At 38.7% G+C, this 27911-nt stretch overlaps 1 protein-coding gene across 10 annotated transcripts in view; it reads left to right on the top strand.

Moving 5' to 3' along the window:
- Window positions 1–27911, top strand: part of SEMA6A (semaphorin 6A) — a 193144-nt gene that overhangs the window by 76636 nt on the left and 88597 nt on the right. For all 10 annotated transcript variants that reach the window (XM_020780052.3, XM_020780055.3, XM_072992437.2 and 7 more), the window contains exons 2-3: window positions 20219–20355; window positions 23582–23699. In XM_020780052.3, the coding sequence (XP_020635711.3) occupies window positions 20256–20355; window positions 23582–23699 (218 nt within the window). In that variant the 5' untranslated portion in view covers window positions 20219–20255. The remainder of the gene's footprint in view (window positions 1–20218; window positions 20356–23581; window positions 23700–27911) is intronic.

The raw sequence follows: 27911 nt of genomic DNA on the forward strand, positions 1-27911 counted from the left end.
TCAGTGGATTTTTGTTTTCTTGTGCTAAAGGAGAGCACAGAAGGTTATCTGAATGACACAGATATTTATCAGAAAAATCTAACACTGTAAAAGTGAATGCTGTTGCTTGTGGTGTGTCTGTTTTATGCTGAATATGCTGAAATGAAAAGCCAAGTGAAACAGTACTTTGAAACAACAGTTTCCTTTGTTCAGGGAGGGGTGATTATTTCTGCCTTTGCTTCTTAAGTGCATTCCAAATCTCCAGAGATTAATAATCAATAGACCTTAAAAAAAACACCTTAGGTTTTTTTTTCCCTTAGCATAGTAAAGGCATAATGGTAATAGGCAAAGGTTCCCCTTGACAATTTTTATCCAGTCATATTCAACTCTATGGGGCGGTGCTCATCCCTGTTTCCAAGCCATAGAGCCAGCGTTTGTCCAAAGACAATCTTCCCTGGTCACATGGCCAGTGCGACTTAGACACGGAACTCTGTTACGTTCCCACCGAGGTGGTCCCTCTTTATCTACTCGCATTTTCATGCTTTCGAACCGCTAGGTAGGCGAGAGCTGGGACAAGCGACAGGCGCTCACTCCGTCATGTGGATTCAATCTTACAGCTGAAGATCTACAGACCTTACAGCACAGAGGCTTCTGAGGTTTAACCCGCAGCGCCACTACCTTGACAAAATCTTCTAAAATACCTTCTTCTTGTGTGTTTCTGTGGTTAAATTAGAGAAATTCTTTGCACAGTTGCTTCATTTTAGTTTTAGACAATATAGCATCCTCTCCAGGGAAAAAAAACAACACAGCTCTTTTCTGGAAGCATTTGTGCAGCTTGTTACTGGGCATGTAGAGAGTAAAAGGCATGTTGCAATAAGCACTTGTGGACACAATGCACCCTCATGGACTTTGAAGCTTGTTTGCTGCATCTGTTTAGCAAATAATGTGAGCATTTGCAAATAGCAGTTGCAATACTATGCCAATTATGGCTAGACAAATCTTCAGAGATGCAGATCACCCAGGAGTGATGGCCTCTTTTGGATGTTAATCTTGACTCATCTAGACTGCATGTGAAGCATGCCGCTTAAAAGAACACAGAGACCTTATGCAGTGGCTGTAATATTTATACTCTTTGATTATAAGGACTGATTGATCAGTCCTTCCCAGCAGCAGCTCTATTAAGGTCCAGCTAAAGGAAACACTTCAGTATGCTTTTCCATTGCTTTTGGCAGGGTGATACGTACTATTCTGACTGTCTTCTTAACGTCTGCCCTTTCTGCAAGCACAAAATACAAGGTATACCTAATACAGTATTATTGTAAATCAGAGATCATTGCAGGGGACACAAGACTTCAGCAAATATGTCTGGCACCTTCTAGTGCTTTGTCCATAATGATGCAAGATGATAATGCATTAGGGTATCCTTTTGACTCAGGAGGTTACTGTATCCTAGTAACATGTGCTTGCCAGTGAGTGGATCTTATCATAGCAAAATCTGGAACTCTGCTTATACATATCGCAAAAGAAGTAAAGAGCTACTTTGAAGTATGGTTTAAAAAATATTAAAATACATTCACTCATTTTCTAGCATGATAGTAGGGATTATACTGTCTGACAGAATTTGATCTTTACATTAAGGATTCAAATACAGTGGTGCCTCGCATAGTGAGGTTAATCCGTTCCGGATTAACCATCGCAATGAGAAACATCACTCAACGGAACAAAAAACCCCATTAAAACGCATTAAACTTGGTTTAATGCGTTCCAATGGGCCCTAAACTTACAGTTGAGCGAAGCTTCTCCATAGGGGCAGCCATTTTTGCGCCCTCGCAAAGCGAGGCCGCGGCGGGAAAAGTTGCGGCGGCCATTTTGGAACCGCCGATCAGCTGTTCTCCCCTGCTTCGTTGTGCAAAAATCGCTAAGCGAGTCGCTTAGCAATCGTCGCACAGCGAAAAAATGCCATAGGGGCCATCGCTGAGCGAACGCTCCAGCGATGGCCCGGACCCCCTCGCTATGCGAATTCATCGCTCAATGGAGCGATCGCTAAGCGAGGCACCACTGTAGTTTTTTTCAAGAGGTCCATAAAATTATTTTTTTGCTGTCATTTCTTAAGTCCTTCAGTAAATGCACAGTTCCCACCAAGGTCTGATATAGAAATCCCTGGAATGAACCCATGGCCATAACTATATCAAGAGTAAGCACATGCAATAATGTCAGTATTCTGGTTCTCCCTGGGAAAAAACAAAAGCCAGAATACCATAAGGAAACAAAAGGAAATGGCCTAACACATAGCCATCTTAAAATTAGTATAAAATAAAATAGAACCCCCATATCTGCTGGGCATTGGTTCCAAGACCCCCATGGATACTGAAAACCATGGATACTAGTAAACACTATAGCATGGTAAAAGAAAAAAAGTCCAGAAAAGATATTTTCACATGTGTTACGAGAACTGGCCCCCAGAAGGAGCCAGAGACCATGCTATGTATTCTTCACTAAGAAGTATTCATAGCACAGTCTCTTGCTCCTTCTAGTGGCCAGCTTCTTTTAATATTTTTTGCATTTTCAGACCATGGATAAGTGAATCAGTGGATATTGGTCCCGTGGATAAGGGGGTCCTACTGTATATAAAAACAGATCAGAAATAAGGGACTGCTGTTTGTGTGAAAAACAGGCAGAAAGATGAACAGGGGGAGATGAAATTGTAAGCATGTGATATTGATGGGAAGACTATGTGATAATGGTTAAGATGTTAAAATATATATATATAGGTATTTCATAACCATTCAGTTTAGGGGTAAGTCTAATGCATGCTAGATCCCCAGCTAAATTTTGTCTACTTTATAAACTATTTAATTTTTGGCTCAGAGTCACATGACTCCTGAGCCCCTTCCCAGCCATTCCAATCCCAAATGTAGGGAAACAAGGCAGCTTCAAACTACTGTATGTCTTAAATATTCTGGCAAGTTTCCTTAAATCATGGTTAAGATTAAGCAGCATTTGATTGTAGGCATTTGCTGACCAAAATCTTCTTGTGCAACTACACAAATGGCATAGCTTGCACAAGGAGTCATACAACTCAATATTCATCTGATAATGCATATCACATTAAGTCTTAAAACTTGGAATGTATGACTAAACCATTGTTTAGAATTACATCTAAACCATGTCACATTCCAGAATCAGGAGGAGAGAATGTGCTGTCGCATGAATCCAAGTCAGTTTATCTTGATGAGTTCTCTGAAATTGTATACTCGGTGAACTGATTCTAGTCACAACTTCTGCAGATTTCATGTTCTACATCAGCCTAAGGAAGCTGGGAAATTATCTAAAAAACTGGCTTCAAAGTTATATAATAATGACAGTGGAAGGAAACAGCTCTTGGAGCTTTGTGAGTGGCAGAATAAAATGTGGGCTACAGATGATAAGAGTTAGAAATCAAAAGCTTTCAAGTCACATCTTCCCCTTAAGGTAGGAACTTCAGTCACTGTTTGAAAAGTGAGGCACACACATTAAAACAAATGCAGTCCTCAAAATTGCAGCTGGTGGCAGCACTTATAAATAGCTGGCATATGGCTGCTGTATTTTATTCAGCACTTCTAGTTCCATATATTTTAAAAAGACTAAAACCAGCAGGATAAAGAAATAAAAGCATTTGCTGTTTTCTAGTCTTTTATTACCAGATAATTTGTAATAGGCATGGCCATCCCCACCATGTTGTTAATATAAGCATATAACTGTGAGAGGAGATTTGTCAGTTGGACAAATTCAGACCATCTGTGTATGTTTACAATCTGATCCATTTATCTTGATAATTGTAATTCATTGTGGTGAAAGCAAAGCGTTCTTTGGGTGTGTGAACTAATGAAGGTGATGTGACCATTCAGAGTACACCCAACGTTCTGCTTGTTTACCAAGAAGGGCGGTATAGTTAAGGATCTTGCATTCATTGTAAATAACTTACCAAAATTACTAGGAGAAGAGGCCAAGGTTCAGTCATCAAAACACATGCTCTGCATAAATGAAGCAACAAGTTTGATGTCTCATAACACCAGTTCAGACGTTTGAAGTCAGTGGGGTGCCTGATTCTCATTTATATGTTAGCCAAGATGGCTGGCTCTCTTTAGACTCGATTAGAACTAGATAGAAAGCACCTTCAAATAGAGAACTACTAGAACATATGGTTGGCTGTCTTAACTTCGTAGTCTAGAGGGAGGCAATTCACTTGGCCTGCCAGTTCTGAACTCAGATACTGCCATGTGTAGTGCATTTCCACAATTTTAGGCAACAGCACAGAGACACTGGTCTGCCAGAAGCCTTGGACACCCACCACCAGTCACTGGAGAATTCTGTATGAGATGGGCTTGTAGTCGGACTTGATATAAGGCAGTTCCATGTACAGTATACATTACATGGCAGCAGTGCTTACATCCTGGGAGTGCTCCTTCCCATGGGTAAAGGCCTTCTTTGCTACTGAAATGTCACAGAAGTGGACACAGAAGGGGCAACTTTACTGGCCCCCATAAACTGATTAGCATGTTGAGCTGCAGAATGCTGGTTTCAGCACTTGTTCGTGTATTAGCACTGACAGTTCTGAGTCAGAGAGATCACTGTCTGACTCTGTGCAAGGGCCACTCTTTCTACCCTCACTCTTTTGTGCAGGTGTAGTCCTAGTTCAAATGTAAATAAACTTTCCTGGACCATTAAGAGCTGCAAGTGGCTTAGGTTGGGAGATGATTCAGCTCCCATTCTGGATAATGAGGGACTTGACAGTAATAAGTATATGAAAGATTGATACAAAGGCTGGGTCTTCTGACATTTAGAAAATATTTGAAGTGCTGCTATGCTGGGCAAAAAGGGCCCCATAATTAAGTGCTCATATAACTTGTTTGCTGTGGAAACAAATAAGAGCAGTTTTTCAGTTCATGGCCTTTCAGCTGCTGTACTTACAGGCATCACATTCAGTTGTACTCATTCCTGTGTAACTTCTTGGGCCAACCAGATCTACTCTTCTTTTAAGTCGCATACAGGATGCTGCATTAGATGGTGCTTTACCCAGAATTTGGGAAAATAAATTTTTGGCCTACAACTGCCAGAATCCCCCAACCACCATGATGAACCAACAGATGGGTTCTGCCCATGGCCAGTATGTATAATCCTGTGAGGTCATACTCCCAAGAGAAATGTAGGATTATATTACAGTGTTTGATATTTACCATCCACAACATCACATAGGAGTGCTGAAATCCATTTGTTTTCTATCAAATTACTACAGTGGACCCTTGACTTACAGACGGCTTGACTTACAGACTTTTTGAGTTACAGACTTCTCTGGCCGCAAAATTTAGGTTTGACTTGCAGCCTGAGAATTGACTTACAGACCAGAAAAAAACCAAAATGGAACAAAAACGGCCTGTTACGGGATTAATCGGTTTTCAATGCACTGTAGGTCAATGGAGACTTGACTTACAGACTTTTTGACTTGAGAACCGCCTTCCAATACGGATTAAGTTCTCAAGTCAAGACCCCACTGTATTGCTTCTTTGGCATTGATAGGTGTCTATGCCCAAGTAAATGCCCAACCAATAATAAGAGAGGGTTTTATTTAATCTGTGACAAGGTAGGGACCCTGTGGCCCCCCAGATGTTGCTGAACTTCCAGTGTACTCTTATCTCTGACTATTGGTCTTAAGCTGGGCCAATGGGAGTAGAGGTCTGGAGGGCTGCAGGTTCCACACCCCTGGTCTGTTAAAACAGTTTAGCTTAATATACTGGCTGGCTGGGGCATCAGATATACGAGGTACGTGGAAGTCACAACAGTTCTCTAGGAGCGAAGGTTTTGTTGTTGTTGAGTCCACTGCTTGTTTCTATTTCCCTTTTGCCTTTTTTCAGGAACATATAAGGCATAGATACAGCATTCATGTGGAATTGACTTCCTTATTGTACATACTACTGTATGTGGAATCTGAGTTTGATTTAGGCAAAGAATCTTCTACTATCATTTTAATCGGAATGAACATTGTTTACACATTTTATTATTGCCACACATTGCTAATTAAAGATGCCAGTTGATCCTGAGGGGCATGATACACTAGGGCAGGTTTTGCTTTGTTTAGAAAATGTACCAAATAAGTCTGGAAAGAACAACAGGAACAGGAGAAAGACTTCAACAAAAATAATCTATTTCCCCCCAAAAAATGAAGCCTCACAATAACTAGGGATTAAAAAAAATAACACAACACTTATCTCTGCATAAATTCAGTATGCATTGTGAAGTTTCTGTCTCCCGTTGTTAATATCTTGTGCATACAAATGCAATACATACACCATAGTGCTTGCAAAGGTGAATATTGGAGTGACTCAAGTGACTCAAGCTTGGAGTGTTACTTTTTAAAAGTAACTGGAAGCTTGCAACTTTTAAAAAGTAATTTGATGGTGTTTTTTTCTCTTAAAGGAGTACTTGTATTGCTCATGACTAGTGAGTTTTTTAATGTAAATGTATGTACTTTAAATATGCAAAAATCCCCTAAATCCTAAAAGCTATATTTTAGGGATAAACAGACATTAGTCATTACACAATGAAATAATGGTATCATCAGTTATTATACCATTTTTTAAAACAGTAATATATTACAGGTAGCAAAACTATTTGTAATGTGTTCTTTCCAAATTCTGAGTAGTATTATCTTCCTGTAGAAAAAAGAGAAGTGTTTTTTTTAGTAAGTGAAAATTCAAAAATCAGTCTGTCCCTTACAGCAGTGGTTCCCAACCCTGGGTGACACAATTTAAGCAGCTATGACGCGCTAAAAATGGCACTAGCAGATAGAAAATAAACTCTTCCAAAATGGAACAGAAGTGACACAGAATGTCTGCTGTTGAGCCTGCAAGCACCCTTTTCAGATAGGACCCTTGCCAAGGACTTTTCAGCTGTGTTGCATAGAAAATAATGGGGTCATGGCTCCAATGATTCAATTCAGCAGTTACGTTAGATATTATATGTTACAAACGGTGCATGCTTGAGAAGAAGATACTAGGTACTCTTTTTCAACAATATTGGAATCATTGTTTTGTTATGAAAAATTACATCCTGTGTTATTTTACTGTCTTATTTTGAAATCGTTTGTCAAAAGCGACAATAGGGCCTGTTTGCTTTTTTATATTTCCTGCCTGCAGCTATCATTGTTGTGATGAATAATTGGGTTAACTTACTACAAATCTTGCATAATTCATGCCTGAGACAGAGCATAAAATAAAAAGAGTAATAACATGCACAATGTCAGCTAAGATATTCAGTTCTTTTTTTAAAAAAAAACACTTCAGTTTATGAAAGTATGAGATTGTGATTCTGTACTCACAATTCAAAATACCAGGATAGGATCCAATATTGCTGCACAATATCATGGCCGCATTGCCAGCATGAAAAAGGATGCCAACAAGCATATTACAGATCATGTGATCATCTTTGGGGATCCTCTAGCACTGAGTAATTCTACATAAAGGAGTTGCTGTTGGAATGTATGTATAGTTTATGTATACAGTGCTTCCATTTAAAACAACCCGGAAATTCAGTTCTTCAAAAGCCTCTGTTTTATGAATATAGAACATTGTACTTTTGTATATATGATTTAAAGCACCAGGAAATGGTCCGCTGTTGCTGCATAGTATCGTGCTTGCATTTCCAGCAAGAAAAAGGATGCCAGGCTTCACATAGCCAAGGCAGCCTAAATGTTAACAACACCCATATCAGCAGTCAAGATGGTCTACATAGGGTGCCCTCTTCTGTGAATGATAGTTCCAAACTTGGTGTTGATCTGAAGCTCAGTTTAAAAGTTATAATTTTTTTTTTTTTTTTTTTTTTTTTTGGTTTGGGCTGTTCCCATTTTAAGAATTGCCTTACTTTGCTTTGCCAACACATGATCACAGCACTAGGAGAGTAAAAGTCTAATTATTTTTCTCCACACTGCTTTAACTATATTGTACCTCTGTGTCTTCACACATCCCTGTTGAACGGCATCTTTAATTTAAAAAAAAACATGAATTAATAATTATAGATTTCCAGCTCCCTTATTTAATTTTGGCAAACATATTTATTTAATGGTGAATCTTTAACAAACACTATAAAAGGCAAGAGCACCATCCATGAAGAGCTATTGAGTCTGGTCAGGATGATCTATTTTCTTTCAGATTCCATAAGATGTAATTTATATGGTATAGTGTCCATGTTTACTCATTGCAACATTTTCTTCACTCGAAAGTACCATATAATAGAGAGTATAAATATCTTTCCTTAAAAATGAGGAAAGTGTGCTTTCCAGAAGTCAGGTAATGGGTGAAATTCTGTTGCTTAGTATAGTAAGTCGCACTAGAATAGGCCCATTAGAAACAATGAAACTTATGGAGAAGATGACTCACAAAATCCGCTCTGATTCAATGGGCATACTCCAGGGTGGCTTACTATGCTGAGCCGCAGGATTATAGCCATAATTCTACCTTGTGGCGGGGGTCAGACTTGTTTTCTACCTCCTTTCTGCCAGTTTCATACAGAACCTATCAAAATGTTCTGATGAGATTATTATAATTTAATGACTTTCTCAAATTTGATCAGCGCTGTAGCACTGTATATGTTGACTTAAGGATTCTCCAAATGATTTGAAAATTGGAGAGCCACTAGATAAAATTAAGGGATTCACACTGTTCGAAGTACTGAGTAGACATAATGGCTTTCAACCTCAGAGTGCCTCCTCTAAGATAGTGGCTCTGTTGGAGCATCATTATCAACATGGGTATGGGCTGAAGGTTTGTTCCTCCCATCTACATTTTTCTTCAGGCACAGCTGTGAGAAGACCAGAAGCTTCTGCTTCTGTTTTTTATTAACTTCAGATTAGTTTCATATCCAAACTCCAAAATGTGGTTAGTTGTTACTGTGGTCTGTTCAAGTAAGCCATCTTCAAATCCTGTGGATTGAAATCAGCTTGTCTCAAACATACCATAGTCAAAACTAGCCACTGTTCATTGGGCTGGTCCACAAAAAGACGAGCCTTTAGTTTAAACTTAGAGACTTCTGAATCTCTCCCTTCTCACACTGAATGAGGAGAGGGGAGAGAGCAGTGTGTAAGACCAAGACTTTCTATGGCTTATTTCTGTCATAATCATAGCTTGTTTCAACAACCAAATGGAGTCATTGTTTAAAGAAATATTTGTCTCAAATGAGGTGTTTGATTTCCATATTTTACAAAAAGCATAAACAATCCTGGATCAAGGATTTAAAGAAGGCTATTATGGCACCAATCAAAATGTATGCATTTTTAAGATATTATTTGCATAATTAAAATTCATACTACACAAGGTGTGTATATATATATAGTGCCAAGCAATGCAACTCTGAAGAATTCGATCACAATTTCGCCTTCTTTTTTACTTTTTTACTTTTTTACTTTCTTTTTTCCATTCTCTGTGATATAAAAAATAGACCCTATTTGTCTTTAAGTAAATAAAAATCAAATTAAAAATAGGAAGGATAAACTACCACCATAGTATTATACACACTGATCAGAAAGCATTTGGACAAATGTAAGGAATCAGCCCCCAACTGTAGCTACCTAAGAAGCCTATCTATTTCATGGGTCTTGTCATGGTTTCGGAACTCTGTCTATAAACATTCCACAGCATCATGCATGGAAGTGTTCTGGCAGACATAAATATCCAGCTGTCCCTGCACCTGCCTAAATGTTCCCTTTTGCAAAGATGAATACTGAATCACCATTTCATCCAGATGGATAGGTTGGCCCCTAATCCATATTAGACAGCTGGATATTATTATTTTTTTGTTTGCATTCCCCACCACAGCTGTCTCTCCCTAGCGGAAAATATATTTATGAAGGAAAAACTGTTTGTTAATTTTGATGGCAAAGGAAGTGGTCTGAAACTTAGGAACAGTTTAAGTAAATGGTGGAAACAATACAGTCTCAAAGTACTAAAAGTCAAGGTCAAAGTACTAAAAGTCAAGTAAAACTTACCTGCAATGGGTTCAGGACAAGCACTAAGACATTTTCCCCCATGTAATGCACTTGGTTTACAAAGGAAGATGTGACAGGGTGTTCTAACTGGGGAAGCTATTAACAGACCAATACCCAACAATGACAATGAATAACCACAGTTGGTCCCATCCTTTTTCATGACAGCATGCCTGTGGTTCAGATGATAAAGGTCTATAATAACAGACGGATCATTTTTGTGATGCTTTGCTGGAGTAAGCTATCATAGCTAAAGATAATAACACCATCTCTTGGTTTGAAAACATGTAAGTTTCAGAGGGTGTTGGTGATATGGGGATGGAAGTAAGCCCTGCCCCCATGTCCCTAACATGTTTACAAAAGACCTATGCAGACCTTAACTCTGGACACACAAAGGTTTAGTATTACATACTGGTGGAGTGGTGACATGAGAGAGGGCCCTATGTTTGTGCCCCCATTCCTGTCACCCTTTGAGCACATCATTTCAGTTGTTAAGTGGTTCCTGGCCTAGCCTGGCTCATCTTCTTGCAATGTCTCCAGGACAGTCACATATTTGCTCCCTTTTAGAACTAGATGGACTTCTGATTTAGCCCAGCAAGGGAATTCTGTGTTCTTTGTGTCAATGTCAAGAAAATAAACTTGCAGAATGTTTTCTTTCTCAGCTTTTGAGAACATAGGTACAGTAATAACTTTGGTTCCTCAATTAATCAAAAGAAAAATAATGTACAAATCTTGTTCTTAAAAACACTAAGGCTGCGATCTTAAATAAATTTACTCAAAACTAAACTGCAAGGAGTTCAATGGAATTTATATCCTGTTCAGTGTGACTAAGATTGCAACACAGTCCTTTCCATATTTATTCAGAAGTCTCATTGATTTCCTGAGATTTTCTTCTGCATTACCAAGTTTGTGTTGCATATTAATTGAAGGTGTTTTTTTTTTTCATGTGCCTAAATCTATTTTCAAGCTTTTTGCTATTGTTGTGTTGCATTTTCATGTGACTCGTATAGTCAGGGAAAATATTTTTCCAAGCAATAATCTTCTCAGCGCTTGTGGCGCAGTGGTTAAACTGCTGTACTGCAGCCCAAACTGTGCTCACGACCTGGGGTTCAATCCCAGGTAGCCGGCTCAAGGTTGACTCAGCCTTCTATCCTTCCGAGGTCGGTAAAATGAGTACCCAGCTCGCGGGGGGGGCAATGTGTAGCCTGCATAATTAACTTGTAAACCACCCAGAGAGTGCTTGAAGCACTATGGGGCAGTATATAAGCAGCACACTTGCTTTTAACAAAAATATTGTCTGGATTTTTCTGGTGTTTAGTTTTTCATTTAGAGGAATAACTAAGTGGTACAGACTGGAAGTGACATGATTTCCAAAGTAATTGTTAAGTAACAGCGCTTGACTAGTAGCATTTGATCTTTCCTAGAGTTTATCTCTCTCATTTAGGGATTTCTGTTTGGTAAATTTCACCAAACCTATGGTGCTCAGGAGAAGACATTTCACTGAGAACTAGTTTTGTCTTAGTTGTAAGACGCCAGGCCTTACAGAATTACTAGATAGCTATCCAGTTAAGATAGGTATCTCTTGAAAATAAATTTTATTGAAAAAGGATAATTATTTAAAAGTTATCCCAGTTTTTGCTTGTGTAAATGTATGATGAAGCTTCCCCAAGTATAGTTGAACAATACTTGTTTCTGCATGGTACAATAAATCTGTTTGGATCCAGACTCAAAATGGAATCTGCATATGCAAGGGCTTCTACTAGTGGAACCAGGAGGAGGATGAATCTGCTTCTCCTTTTATTTTACTCCTTTTATCTTTACTTCCAGCAGGTTCGTGTAGTCAGGCTTGAGGAGAAGAGAAGCTCCCATCTCCTGAGCAGATTTCAGGTTGGGTGACATATTTTGTCTGCTTCTACTGAAAGGCACCTGGATTTAACAATACAGTAGTGAAATAACACTTCGAAGCTTCAAGCCAAAGCCATCTTGAAATACCCTTGACTGGAAAAAGGAAAAGAAAGAACTCCTCTCAGATATGATGATAGGAAGTAGTTGAAACATAGTGTGTAGAGCAGATACAGAAAGAGCTGATTGCATTAAACTCCATTAGCAAATCACACTGGAATTTTTACTGTTGTAAGTAGAGTAGGCACAGGTCAATGGTGTGTTTTGAGGAATGGTAGAGTGATAACCGTATACAGTGGAGTCTCGACTTACGTGCGGCTCCACTTATGAACTTTTCGACCTACGGACATCTCCCACCGCAAAGTTTCACTTCGACTTGCGGTCGGAGAAGCAACCTATGGACTGGAAGGGGGAGGCAGGGAAAGCACCAAATTCAAATTTGGCGCTCCCTGCCTCCCCCTTCCAGTCCATAGGCTGCATGTTGTGCCCGCTGTCAGCTTTGAGCTTTCTAATCCCCGAAAGCCCAAAGCTGACAGCGAGCGCAGAGCGGCTTTCATTTTTCCGGCTTCCGGAAGGCAGAGGACAGTGGGGACAGAAGGCAGAGAGCAAGGGGTGCAGCTTTGGAAGCCCTGGATGTTTTTTTCCTTTGGCTGGAACAACTTAAATGGTTTTCAGTGCATTCCTATGGGAAATGGACCCTCGACCTATGGAATTTTTGACCTGCGGCCACAGTTCCAATACGGATTAATTCCGTAAGTCGAGGATCCACTGTAAAAGAATAGAGTAATGAGGGTTGTGAGGTTTCAGCCAGCTGCTTGCAGTCTCAACCATTCATTCTTGTAAAAAGAAAAGACGTGTCAATTGTTTTGTGTTTGGGTGAGAAGTGGTTAACTGATTGATGTCACTTTGTGAATCATAGTGAGCACAAGATGATATCCTGTAGACCAGGGGTCCCCAACATTTTCCAAACCACAGACTGGTGGGGGGGGTCTGTGCGCGGGTGGGTGGGGCGCGCTTGCATGCATGTGGGGATGGGTGGCACACGCTTGTGGGTGGGCAGAGTACACTTGTGCGGGTAGGCGGGGCACACTTGCGGGTGGGCAAGGCGCACTTGTGTGGGTGGGCCAGGCACCCGTGCGCACATGCATGGGTGGGCGGGCACATGTGTGTGCAGGTGGGTGTGCAAGGAGGGGAGATCTATCTCTGTGGCCCGGTCCTGCCAAGGCCACAGCCTGGTACCTGGCTAAGGACCGGGGGTTGAGGACCCCTGCTGCAGACTATCTTGACTGCTGCCATCAGTTTTGTCAACATTCAGCTGACCTTTGCTATGTAAAGCCTTTCTTCCTGATGGCAACATGGGCATGATACTGTTTAGCAATGTCAGGCCATTTCCTGGCGTTTGGAAGGGTGGATGTAGAAGCACAATTTCCCACATTCATTAAAGTGTGTGTGTGTGTGTGTGTGTGTGTGTGTGTGTGTGTGTGTGTGTGTGTGTGTGTGTGTGTGTGTGTGTGTGTGTGTGTGTGTGTGTGTGAGAGAGAGAGAGAGAGAGAGAGAGAGAGAGAGAGAAATAATCAAATAATTGACCTCTGAGTTGCATGTCACATTTAAGTACAGTAGTGGAAAACAGCCACATTATTCATCTCAATTTCTCACTTAAGCGTATGTGTACATGTATTCCTTCTGCAGTGTTACAGAAGGACCCACTCCTTGTGATATCATGAAGGCTGTCCCCCACATCTCTGATTTTGGCTTTGAACTCTCACATAATTAAGCAGGCCCAGTAAGGACCTTCTCATTCTCTCTGTGTTGTTCCTTTTGTAATGCAGAATCTCTATTACAGCTAGCTGGCATGTTAAAGTTTTGGGACAGCCATGTGTGAGAACTCACCCGAGAGCTTCAAGCAAATGGCTGGGTTGGCAGAGGAAAAGGCTTCCTGTTGTCCACAGCCACCATGGAAATGTATTGGTTGGGTGAATGAGATTTCCCTGCTAGCCTCCACAGAGAGAGAGGGACCAATGTTTCTGACACGAGTATCATACTCATGAGTAACTCATTGTTGATGACATCTAGAGGAATCTATAGTTGGTAACAAGTGTAAGTCTGCTATTGTGTAATGTTGTAAACCACTCTGAGATTGGTTGTAAAGTTGTATTTAAAGTGGAAAGGCAATATTAAAATACTATAAATAAATGACAATAAATACAGTAATACCTTTACAGATTTAAAATGTGTAAAATAACACTTCGTTAACTGGTGTAAAAGACTAGGAGTTCCTGTCAGAACAGGGTTGGGTTTTTTTTTTTAATTTGGGCAGGGGGGGGCAAGGAGTGAAAGTCCAAGTTCTGCTGAAACTGGCTACCAAAGTGTACAATTGGAATATGGCTCATGTTATATAAACTGTTGCTTCAGTCGTAAACTACCTTTTCAACATGTTGATGCTGAAAAGTTCAGGAAGTTTAACAGGGAGAAAGGAGCAATATATCTTCCATACAACTGTTTTTGGTAGGGTTTTTTGAATCCCAAAAGTGGAAAGGCCAAGATTTATCAGCTCTGTCTTAATGCAGCTTCTCACATAATACACACAGTTAGGCAGCTGATGATCTGATGACAGAAAGCAACATAGAGCATCTATTTGTCTACTGTAGAGAATCCCCATGAGCTGTGCTCAGTTTGAATGATCAGCCTGATCCTGTGGGTGAGAAAAGGTTTATAATGAAAAATCTCAGTGACTTTAAGATACTTCTGGATGAACTGTCATTCTTCCGTTGTAGTTTCAGAATAGCTTTGCATTTGTGCAACATGCTGACAGCAGTGGGGCAGGATGGAATTTGTTAAAACACAAAAGGAATACAGTGGTGCCTTGACTTACGATCATAATCCGTTCCAGAAGACGGACGTAACTCGAAATGGTCGTACGTCGAACCACCATTTTCCATTGAAATGCATTGGAACACAACTAATCCGTTCCGGCAAAAAAAAAAAAAAAAAAGCACACAGCAAGCCTGGATAGAAGGTGCTGGGGCTTAAAAAAAAAGAAAGAAAACCAAAAATTAACAACAAAGCAAGCTCCGTCGCTGGGGCTTTAAAAAAAAGAAAGACAAAAATAAATAGTAAAGCAGGCTTCATCGCTGGGGCTTTAAAAAAAAACCCAAAAAATAAACAGCAAAGCAAGCTCTGTCTCTGGGGCTTTAAAAAAACCCACACTAAAAATAAGCAGTGAAGCAAGCCCCAAAGGCGCTGGGACTGCCAAAAAAACAATCATCAAAAAACAAAACAACAACATAGCACAGAAACATATCCCCCAGCCCTAAACCACGTTGCAAAACCCACCCAGAACCTTACCAGGCAGCCTCCTCCAATCGCACACTTTCTAACTGCTGGGAAGAAAGAGCTACAAAGAACCAGCCTCTTCACCACCTACAGTTAGCAATTTGAATTTCCCACCTTTTTTCCCTGCCTTTTTCAGTTCGTAAAAGCAAAATTTTGCAGCGGGGACTGGTTGTAACTTGAAATGGTCGTAAGTTGGGATGTTCGTAAGTAGAGACACCACTGTATACCTATATTTGCGATATTGAAGTATATTTGAACAAAGTGAAAGATGTGTTGGCATCCAGTTTTAAATACAAACCTGTAAAAATCGCAAAACCGTGGTCCACCTTAGGTAGGACCCTTTAACATTCAGACTTCCCTTTTGTTTATAAATTTTTGAATGACACTTTAGTGTAAGTAAGGTGCATTTCTTCATGTGTAGTGTCATACAATTACATTTTTATTACAGTAAAATACTAGTTATAGCTATTGTGCCCTGGAAGACATTTCAAAGTCTAGCTATACTATATGTATGACTAAGTTATATGTGTTCTGGTCTTTAATGATATACTTGACATATATACCATAGGGCTTATGTGCCCCATGGTATATATGGCTGAACACTCTTATGGTTTCTTTTATACTAAAACTCTGTAGTGTGCTTGCAGTTGAGGGAAAGTATTTTTGACAAATGGGACAACATAATTATAAGGGAATTGCAATAATAAAGTGGGTAAAAGTAAATCATCATACAATTATTAAGCTTAGGTACTCATATTTTCTAGTGATTACTCAAGTTTTTCTGAATGGAATAATGTATAACAAAGCCCTTTTCAGGCATGATTTTGCATTTAGCATAAACAAGCATAAGAAAGCAGCATCGTATACTGTCAGGACAGATGCATCTGCCCATTAGCTAGTAAACTGCAAAGGCAAGGTTTCCACTTCTCTGGATAGACCCCTTGACATGTACAGGTTGTGGAGCATAGGTGACCTGCTGATGGGATATCATACTTGTCATATGTCTGTTATATTAGTTGCATGCTAATAGTGAGTACTATAAATATTTAGGCTAATTGTATTTGATTCTCTCCTTGCCTGTTCACACAAAAATGTACTGAGTTATTTCTAATGATGTCATTAGGCATGGCTCTTGGAATGTGGTCACCACCCAGGATGTCTTGACATACATTCTAGGATTTGGGTAGTGCAAATTGATGCTTCCAGTCATGTAGGTGACCATTGTTTTGCACTGGTGGAGTAAATTGGGTTGGCCTAAATACCCATGTAGTTTATAGTGGCCTGTCTTGCATTATTTTTATGAGTTTAAATAACATAGCCTTTGAATGTTGCTTGGTTCCTTAGAAGGATGTGGTAATAATATGATGTATGCAACAAATACCTCTCTGCAGGTCACATCAATATAAGTTAGAAAAACCAGGTCAATTCTACTTGTTAAACTAAAGGCTTTGGTTTAAAGAGACTACGTTGTTTAGAATTAAGATTACTTTATTGGGTCTAGAAGGCTATAGCCATCATTTTCTGGACAGGCAAATGTGGATAGGTGCTTGTCACTATTCCATCTAGACATTTTGTTTCTTCTCAAGTTTTTTATGCCTCATCTTCTTCCTCTTTTCTGCTTCAGGTAGCTAAATAGCAGGTTAAAATATTGTAAATACCGTATTAAATAATGTTTCTCATATAAGCTTGTATGATAACCTGTCAGTTTCTCTTGTGAGTTTTCCAAACTGATGCTATTATATTTTCCCTGTGGGAAATCCCAGAGCAGTTTGACTCAAAATTTGCCACACACAAAGGCAGACAGACAGATGTTAAAACTGATGTGTACAAATGAATGAGGGAGTAAAATAATTTCTCTTGCATCACTCTGAGGTTCCTTGGTAGTGTTCTATAGAATATCCATTTCACTTTCCCAGCTGTAGTAGGATGTAATGTTTCATTTTAAAAGCACATGTCCAAATTGCCAAATTAATTACTGCAGTGTCTCCAACTAGATAAATGATTAAAAACTGAGAGGGGCTGACAAATTACATTCTAAAATGAAACAGGGCTTGTTAATGCTTTTTTTGGCACAAAGAAAGGACACATAGGTATCTCATATTAAATGGCGTTTCAAAAGGGCAAGTTAGCACTTTGTTTGCCAAATAGACTTTCAAAAGCTAGCTTGGTTACAAAATCTGACTTTCTTCACATAAATCTAGACTGATGGACAGACGGTAATAAAACTACTTTGTCTAAAAAGATAATCTTTGGCAAGCTATGCAAAAGAGTTTCAACTCTGGAAAAGATGAAAAGAATCCATAACCCATTACACTGATTTGTTGGTCATCATCTCCATGAAATTTGTCTAGAAATTGTGATATTTTGCTGTATTGTGTAGAAGAGTTTTCCCCCACACGCTAAATCAGAAGTTGCTTGTTCTTGTATTTTTAAAGATTTAGCTGCTTTTAAAAATGAATAAAGTGAACACATGACTGGAATGTGACAGGTGGGAGGCAAAAGTGGTTCCATTCACCCGTATTTTATTGCAGCTTGGTATATTGGTTTTTCTAATGTCTAAATTTATGGCTCCATATTTTTATGGCAAAGTCTCATGACATATTCACTGTCGTCCATCCATCATGCCCAACCCCTGCCCCATGCTGTGCTTGATTTAGAACTCTTACAAGTTTGAAGCAGTCTCTTAGACTGTCCTTTAATCCCTTGTTAAACCTAAAGAGTATTTAATGTTTGGCCTGAGCCACCATCTAGTTATGTTTCTACTCAACAGACCTGGTAGTTGGAATACTTCCCTGGAATCTTGGTCAGTCACCGTCTCTGATTTACAGTGCTTTACACTGAAAACACACACGACTGAATGTTTATCCATATTAAAACAAAAGAAGTTGATATACAAACATGAACAATTTTTGAAGAAAGTTAAATTGTTTTAAATATCATTTATTGAATTAATACCCCAGCTTATGTCTTCCACGTCAAGTTGGACCTAGTTGGTCTTCCATCCACAGAGTGATTGGACCTCGCTTATCTTCATTAAATCCCTTAAGATCATACACTAGGGAAGAAGTCTTCTCCTTAACATCTAGTCTTCCTGTTGTTGAAGAAGTTTTTTGTTTGTATGTGAGAACTTTGGGTGAATACCACCAGTAGTACAAAACAGCACAAATTTCACTCAAGGATGGACATTCTGTTTGTTTGTTTATTTAAAATATTTATGGCCATAGGCAAGCTCCACAGTCATAGGCTGCACCTGAAAGGAAGGAATGGTAAATGTAAAAGTATTTATTCATTTATTTGATTTTTATACCGCCCATCTGGCTGCCAGGCCACTCTGGTACCTAAAAAAAACCCATTATTATTATTATTATTATTATTATTATTATTATTATTATTATTATTATTATTATTATTATTATTATTATTATTATTATTATTATTATTATTATTATTATTATTATTACAGTGGTGCCTCACACAACGATGTTAATTGGTTCCAAAAAAATCAACGTTGTGTGAAACATCGTTCTGTGAAACACCATTTCCCATAGGAATGCATTGAAAACCGGTTAATCCGTTCCAATTGGAACGGATTGCCATCGCTGAGTGAAAATCCCCATAGGAAACATCGCTGTGTGAAACAATGTTTCCTCCATTGGAATGTATTGAAGCCGACTCAATACATTTCAATGGCTTTGCGAAGTCCTTTTTCGCTCCTGTAAAAGTGTCTTACAATGTTTGGAAGCCGTTTTAAATGCTTGCAATGGTTAGCCCACCTCCTGAAACCTATGCAAACTGATTTTGGTGTTGTTCTGACACTTCGTTAATTTATGGTAATTTTTTGTTTTCTCCATTGAAAACCATTGAATGGTCTGTCTAATGGTTTCCAATGGAGAAAACAAAAAATTACCATAAATTAACGAAGTGTCAGAACAACACCAAAATCAGTTTCCATAGGGTTCAGGAGGTGGGCTAACCATTGCAAGCATTTAAAACGGCTTCCAAACATTGTAAGACACTTTTACAGGAACGAAAAAGAGACATCGTTGTGTGAAAATCCCCCATAGGAAATATCGCTGTGTGAGGCGGCAAATTTAACAGAAAAAGGCATCGTTGTGTGAATTCATCGTTGTGCGAGGCACCCGTTGTGCGAGGCACCACTGTATTATTATTATTATTATTATTATTATTATTATTATTATTATTATTATTATTATTATTATTATTATTATTATTATTATTATTATTATTATTAATCTTGTTTCTAAATAATAACTGAATAATTTATTTTAAATGTATTCAGTAATAATTCAATATTTAAACATAATTCTAGCTCTTACAACTGGAACTTACATGCAGGGTTGAACTAAGTCATTCGCTAAGTAAGGCAAAAGAAACGATCTCCCTCTCATTTCTTGTACAGAAGCTGGCTGACATGGCAGTTGCATCTCACTTTAGTGCTGATAATGGGCTTGTGTTCCTCCATTGGAGATGCAACACACGGTGAAACACACCAGTCAGTCTCCCAGGGAAGGAGAACTGCCAGTGTTGGTGGGATTCGGGGGGAACAACTCCCAGCATCTGCTGTCAGAGGAAATTGCCTGATCCTGCCAAGCTGTAAGGCCAAGCCTGTTCATAGAACATTTATTGGTTAAAGTAAAGTGGTAACAGGAGGAGGAGGAGGAGTGGGATGAAGAGAAGTATTCCTTGACAGCTGCAACATTTTCAAGTTTAAAGGGGGGGGAAGGATGTTGGTGCCGCTATCTTTGAGCGCCTTGTGGGGCTTGTTATGGGTGTGTGTTCTTGTTCTTTCAAAAGGAACATGCTTGTTACTTCACATAGAGAATGTGTGAAAAGTGGGAGAGTCACCTTTGTGACAGGTTGGCTCTTCAAGGCCTGTTTTTTGTTTTGTTTTTTGTTTTTTTGCTTTGGAGTGACTCGGTGTGAGTTGGTAGAAAACCCATCTGAATGCCTTCCTTGTTTTATGTTTTACAGGGGCGAACTGAAGAAATTGTCTCCCAGCTGAACTACTATGAGGTCAGAAGCCTTGCTGCTATATTTCACACTGCTACACTTTGCTGGGGCTGATTTCCCAGAAGATCCTGAGCCAATCAGTATTTCGCATGGCAACTGTGAGTATGAGAGATGGGGAAGTGGCGCTGAGATTTTTCTTCTCCTCATGTTCCTAGTTCTGGTTTATTATTGTCCAGTGAGAGTTAAAGTTTCAGGTTTTAGCATATCAGACTCCATGTTGTCTTTCTGATACATCTCCTTTTAAAAAGCAATTGATAGTTCTTCTTTCCCTGCATGAGTCAAGACTTGTGTGTGTGTGCGTGTTTATATGTCATAATGTATACATGAATGCAAGAGGATTAAATTGTTTCTGCTTTTCATTTGTACCTCTGAACTGTATTTGTCATCAGTTTGATGATTTTCTTCTATCAAACTTGTCATTTTTTCCTCTAAGAGCTGAGCCTGCCATCAGTGAAAGAGAATGATCTTCCTAGAACTAAGAAGGTTCTTTAGTTAATACAGTAATACCAAAGCAGGAGGCAGCTATTCCACAGAAAAAGAACTTTGCTATACTGTTGAATAAATCAGAAACGAGGAGAATTATGTGATGCAGTTCTTTGGGAATGTATCGTTCAGCCCTGAAATTATTCCTTATTCAAATAAATCACTGTTTATTTTTTTCTGTTAAGGTAAAACCACATCTATATGTAGTTGGCTTTTGCAACTATAATGCAAAACAGAACTTTAGAAAACAGATTGTTTCCATTTTAGGCCTGCTCTAAGTGGCAATTTGCCTGGAAGAAGATTAGGACAGCCTTCTATTATCCATCAGAACGCAAATGGATAAATGAGGAATGCTTTCATAATATCTGACTCTACAATAAGAGTCACAGAATGCTTCAAGTGAAACATCTCTCACACAATTGCTACAATGAACTGAAGTGCAGAGGACCAACAGTTTGTAGTAGTTAACTAGATTTTACTCCTTCCAAATGTGATAACAAATGCTGGGTCGAAAGTCTTCACTGCTTTGATTATCATGAACTGATAGATAAAAAGGTGAAAGGAGAATAACGGGGGACAATTGAAACCCTTATCTGTTTCTTCAGGGCTGCCTGCATAAAAACAAATATTAAATCAATTCAGAAGTGCTGTGATCTAAAGCTGAGGAAGTTCAGAATTATAAATGCAAATGTGCACAAGTTATAAGATATTTGCCAAGATCTGCTCTACATAATTTGCACATGATATTATTCTGCCCTCTAGAGTTATACTTTTCTGCCATCTACTTTTTAAAATCAGTAATATGTTTTATGGAGCAATATTGAGATTTACATTTGAAAGTGCCAACCAGACCCAACAAATATGACATGACTTTGACACCATTTTGCGGCATCTCAAATTGAAAGAAACTGTGGGGCTGTAAAGAGCATTTATTGCTACCCTTATACATAAACATTTTATTTGATTTGGATGTAATAAATATATATTTTCCCTTTTTGCCAGAGTTAGAGCTAACTGGACTAGTTGCATACTCTAACTTAAGTCATGAATGGAAAATGCAGTGGAAACAGGCCAAAATGCTGACACTTTCATCCTAGGTAACAACGGGAAAAGATATATCAGGCAAAATCCAAAGAAACAAAGCAAAGCAAAAACATATGACACCTTAAAAACTAACCATTATATTTTAATGTGAACTTTCGTGGATTATGTCCACTTCTTTAGACATATGGGAAAAATGAAATGCAGAATAAAATACAGAAATTACAAGTAAAACAATTCATTAATTCGCTTTATCTTGAGTATGTCGTAACATCTCATATGCAGTAATTTATGGCCTATATTTGATGTAAAGTTCTATTGTAAACGTTCCCAAAGGACACCGAAAACAGGAGAAAGATTTCAGAATGACATCAGAATGTCAGATTAGGATTAGTCAAAGAATATTCTGTAGCTCACCTTGTCAGGTCACCCATGGTGTGTAACAAAACCAGGTTCCTTGGTTCCCATGTGTATTTGCAATGTGGTGTGTCTTAAACCCACTTCATTTTTGTACCAGAGCATTGATCTTCTCTATAAAGGAAATAAAAAACAGTTTATTTTATGAACACAAAAATGAGTTAACTCTCATAAATGTATGACCAAGTGTTTCCTGATATGAACAGATAACATGAGACTTACCAACTCAGTACTTTTCATTTGTTCCGTGTTATCAATAAAAATGTGACTGGCTGCTATAGTTACTTCTGACTTTCTATAAGACCATCTTTGTGTTAACAGATAATCTTTGGCAGGAATAGTCCAGCTATTTAGAACTATGCCAGGTATAAATCTTAACTGCCTAAAATGCCTGGAATAATCTTTGTGAGCTGTTCCAGATGTTTGGAATCTCATTTTGCATCATCCCTAATTAGTGTAGCCAATGGTCTTTAACAGTGGGACTTGTCCTTTAAAACAGGAATGGACAGTCCCAGTGGGTCTGAGAGAGATTTTTCAAGTCTGCTGCCAGCCCAAAGAGAAGGCGCTAAAGAAGAATGTGATGAAAGAAACTAATTAGTAGATCTAATTGTTTTTTAATAAAAAATAAACACTTCTGTAATGGATTTTATTAAAAAATACAAGTTTAACCTCAAAAACATATTCTTAAATTGAAAAATCCCTCATACCCTCTAATGGCCAAAATATTTATCTAAAGTTTTCTTTGTTTTAATTGAAATATTGTTAAAACAGTTAAAAAATTTGGGAGGATGTGGGATGGTAGGACTCAGGGGATGTTGGAGAACTCAAAATGCCTCTGGCAGAACCACATACACACCACAGAGCACATTTGCCAACATCTGCTGTACAGCATATAGAAGGCATCAGACTGGATAGAGTTGTCGTAGGTCTAGCACATTGTATATTCTTGATCAAATTAGGGAATGTTTTTAAATAGTAGGGTGTAAAGAAACTGCTTTCATGGCAACTGAGAAGAAAACTATGTCAGTGAAAACTATGTCAGTGATTCTCAGATTTGAGTCCACAGATGTTGTCGGAATTTAATACCTTTTACCCTCAGACTGTTCAGCTGTTGTATTCTGTCATCCACCTCTTTAACATCTGTGAATATTTAGTGATGTTGTCATGAGGTTCAGATGTTGGGCATCATAGTATTTTAAAGGCATCCACTTCTATTTGTCCTTGCCAGATAACAATCCATAGTTGCTGAACTAGTTTCTGCGTTGGATGATTGCCTTTATTTTGACCATATAAGTGTCTTAACATGCCTTTTGTTGAGAGTGGCTCCATACATCTTATTTCTTGCTGGTACATACTTTTCAATCTCTTCTCTGCTCCTCACAGATACAAAACAGTATCCGGTGTTTGTGGGTCACAAGCCAGGACACAACGCCCCACAAAGGCACAGACTGGACATCCAATTGCTCATGATCATGGACAGAACCCTCTACATTGCTGCTAGGTCAGTCCTTGTTCCCGGCACTCTTTTGATTCTTCTCAACACCATGGACAGAAACAAAGCTTGGGAGTTTGGGCACCATAATCCTTAGAGCAGAGTTGTGCAACATATGACCCATAGGTCAGATACAGCTCCCCTGAGGCCCAAAGAGAGCCTTCAGTTCCCCCCACAACCGCAACATATTTTGGCTCAAAAAGTTCTGTTATGCTGTAAGAGAATGTGAGGCTATTTTGCCTTGTTTAAAAAAAGCCTCTAATGCCTCAAAGGGGCACCATGCCCCCCAAATACATTTTAAATATGGGGTGTTCCTAGAGAATGTAAGCAGTTTTTTTCCATAACCCCACGCCACCACTCTTTATAAGTTAAACTATTGGACTGAAGATTGTAAGAGTAGATGTGGCCACCCGAGAATGGGAAGGGGGGCTCTTAAGATCACCTGTCCCCTCTTAGAGTTTATAACACATTTCCAACATGTTTGGTGTTGCTTCCATGTTAATTTGGGTAACCTCAGTAATCTCCACAGAGAAATACCTACCATGAGTTTTGGGTAATATAGATTCTTTTCTTGTGCTCATTCAGCATAGAGATAAATCATTGATCTACTGTAGATCAAGATGGGAAATCAGTCACCACCTAAATCTTTAAGTGTGGCCCTGTGTGGGTGTGCTGATCCTCTGCCACTAAATCCCCCCTCTCCATTTTGTATGGTTTCCTCTTTCCTCACAATATACAGTATTCCTAGCAATATATTTAAAATGCCATCTGTCACTTATATTTTTAGTATGAAATGTGTTTGATCATTTTTGTATTTGTACATTCACCATTGTTAGCTTTAAAAACTGTTTTTTAATTATGTAAGCTGCATTGGGTCCTTATTAAGGAGAATGGTGGGGTAAATATTTTAAATAAATAACAAATAAATAAATCTATATTGAAATTACTGGGGAAGGAAATGGAGAGGTGGCACTGGATCCGTCTGCCCCAGTGATAAGAGAAGATCGGTCAGAGGTGTGTGTTTATGTGTATGTTTGGGCTCAATGCAATTGAAAAGATAGGGTGCACCATTCTAAATGGAGACAAGTTTCTAAGTCCAGTTTGGAGCAATAACATCAACATGGTTGTGTACATTCCTCAAGCTAATCAGAGTGGGGCAGCATAGAGGAAAGGCTCCTTCATGATCCTTTTTTCCACTTTTAAGCTGCATTTGTGGTATGTTGTCCTTAGAGACATGGTGATTAGTCATAGCTGAGCAACAGCCTCACAGTGGAAAGTTTCCCTCCAAATTAAAACACAAAAGCAGTTGCTATATGGAACATGATGAAAAAATTAGGCTAGCCCCTCTCTCTCTCATGCTTGGCTGGTGCTTTTCTAAACTTTGTGCTTCAAGAGACTTCTTATCTCATTTAGGATGTGTTGTTTTTTTCTCTATTTTATTTTCCTTTTTTTTACCAAGAATCACACTGTTTATTCAGGTGGAGCTTCAGGTTGCAAAGTTCTGATGACTGAATGGTGCTGGCTAATGCTTTCAAATGTTGTTACCAAACCTGCTGCTCAGCAATTTCAGATATTGAACACAATGGATTTATAAAATAATTTTTGATTGTGAATATACACTAATTGCCTGTTTGGAGAATAAACAAGAACAAACTACACTGCATGAGTACATATTTGAAGTAGCGTTAAATTTTAATGACATTGGGATACCGTGCTTATTATTTAGTAAAGCGAAGAAAGAGCGAGAGGGAAATTAAAGATAGATACTTATATACTTCATTTACTTTAAAGGATCAAGCAAGTCTCGAATTAAAAGATGTACGTAGATTTTAGTTCCTGAATAAAGTTATTTCTTTGTGGTCTCTATCCAGTGCTATACTTGGGCAAGATTCAGCAAATAACATTCTAGAGCTCATAGTAGAAAAAAAGCACAATGATGGACTAATTTTATTCAGCAGCAGAAAGCTAAATGTGGGTTTTAGTGCAAGCTGGATGCCTTTAAAGCAGTCAGGAAAGTTGCTTCAGCAGGATCTTTCTGCCCACACCCACTTATTAGTACATTCTCTGTGAATATCAGTTCAGTTATGTGAGTAAGCCTTAAGGGATCCTTCAATTTGCTAAAGAACTTTCTAAAAAGCACTCATATAAAGACAGGTTTAGGTAAAAGGATCCAATCATGTGACCATCTAGATTCTACACAAATGAAGTCACTTAAAATAGCTATGTCCATTGGCTTTCTGCCCACGAGGAAATGGTTGTGCATTGGCTTTCACTACATGTATAGAATTTCATTGCTAATCCATATTCAGGATGAATTGACCTTTTATGCATATGCTTTACGTGTGGTCATGCCTTACAATTGCCATGTTGCTGTGCCCAAGGAAGCAAATTGTTTCAAGAGGATTTCCAGCAGCTGATACTTCCTCCAAAGTCTTGTGAGTTTTTTTTGATGGGTCTTGCAATGATAGTGTCTACTTGTTCTGGAATGAAATATTTGGCTATTTCTCTTCAGCAAATGTTAATTAGTACCTGAGTAAACAAAAATTAAACAGGGATTTCTAACTGAAAATCAATTGGGACAATTTAAAATAAGTAGGTGACCATTTTAGATGTATTTAGCAAATTGTTTATTCCAGGGCAGCCCCATTAAAAACTGTAGAGATATCTTATGGCTTCAGTTACAGCAAAATCCTATATAAGTCTGTAGAGAAGTGTACTCCACAGATTTGAATAAGACTGATTCCCAAGTTAAGTGGATATAGGGCTGCGGCCTATGTGAATTGAGTTAAACTTCAAGAAATGCCTCAGTGGTCAATTACCATGTGAGAAGATACTGATTTTGATTGGAAGTTGGTACCTTACCTTGCCATGCAGTATTTAGATCATTATCCATACTGCTCACCAGGAAAGCTATTGATTGATCAGTCAATCATAGGCCAAAATCCTCTTGAGTTTTTATGATGATATAACACAATAATTGTAAATCTTTGTGGTAAATTGCTACAAGCCAAGAAACCAACATAACGATTTACTGTTCCATGCAGAGTCAAGAGACTCAGCACTTAACAGGAAATGCCTACCATAACTTATTGACCTGTGGCAGTCTGGCATCAAGATTTGCATTGGTAGTAGGCAGATATACTAGGCCTTGGGCCACTTTATTTATTTCTATACTGTTCTTATAGGCCTAACTTTGAGTACAACTACATGGTTATAAAATGGGTAGATTCAAAGTACAGTATTTTTTTACTGATCGTATGACGCAAAGGCTGATTCAAATTGGTCAAGCCCTTTTTGCTCCTAAAGCAGTTCCTTTTTCCCCTTCTTTCATGTGGGCTTGTATTTTTTCAAGCCAGAAGTATTCAAATGGGTTTTTTCCAATGCAGTAACTGTGATACCGTAAAGACTGGGGCGGGGGGTTGGGGACATTTCTGTAGGTGATGTTTTGATTATGTAGGCTGGTGCATGATGATCGGGTTGGGTGAGGGACATGCAGAAGCAAAGTGCTGTGATTCTTATGTAGGATATTGGGTGCTAGTTCTGAATCATGACAGATCATATGGGGAGGCTTTGTTGTTTTACGTTACTTCTTTCTATCCCAGAGTAAAATCTCAAGTTCCTCTTAATTCATGGTAAAAGCTGTCACCAGCCTTCTCTCTGTCTCTGTGGTCTCTGGACATGTTCTATAAAGACAAACTACTCTGGTAATGCAGAAAGAGTGGTTGGCATTCTGGATCAAGTAACCAAGTAACCAAAAAGTACAGTACCTCCACTCCCAGCGAAGTCCATCTCTAAAATAATAACTTTATTTTAAAAGCTGAAACTGGAACAAGAGAATGAAAGTAACCTAAGTTCCAAAATGATATATTTCAAATTTTTCAGGCAAAGTGTAAAATCACATCTCAAACAATCAAGACTAAAATTTGTGGCTATTTCATCTAAGATTTCCTACCTGCCACATAAGTGGCAGCCCGAAACTTACTTCAAGTTCTGTAACCTCCCATGCATCATCATCCTCTCTGAATCTCTTGAAATAACTCTTTTGTTTGAGTCAGTACTCTGCTTTAAGCCCCCAGCCTAGTTGTGTATTCCTTGGGAATCCTGGCCAAAAGGGTACTTCAAAAGAGTTTGACCTGCGTGCTTGAGCTACTCTGCCCCCAGCTGTCTTCTGTGTAATTTAGCATGTGAAGGAAAAAGGCCAACTTGTGAATTGCTTCCTCC

This window comes from Pogona vitticeps, chromosome 2 (genome assembly GCF_051106095.1).
Source record: "Pogona vitticeps strain Pit_001003342236 chromosome 2, PviZW2.1, whole genome shotgun sequence".
Taxonomy (NCBI): domain Eukaryota; kingdom Metazoa; phylum Chordata; class Lepidosauria; order Squamata; family Agamidae; genus Pogona; species Pogona vitticeps.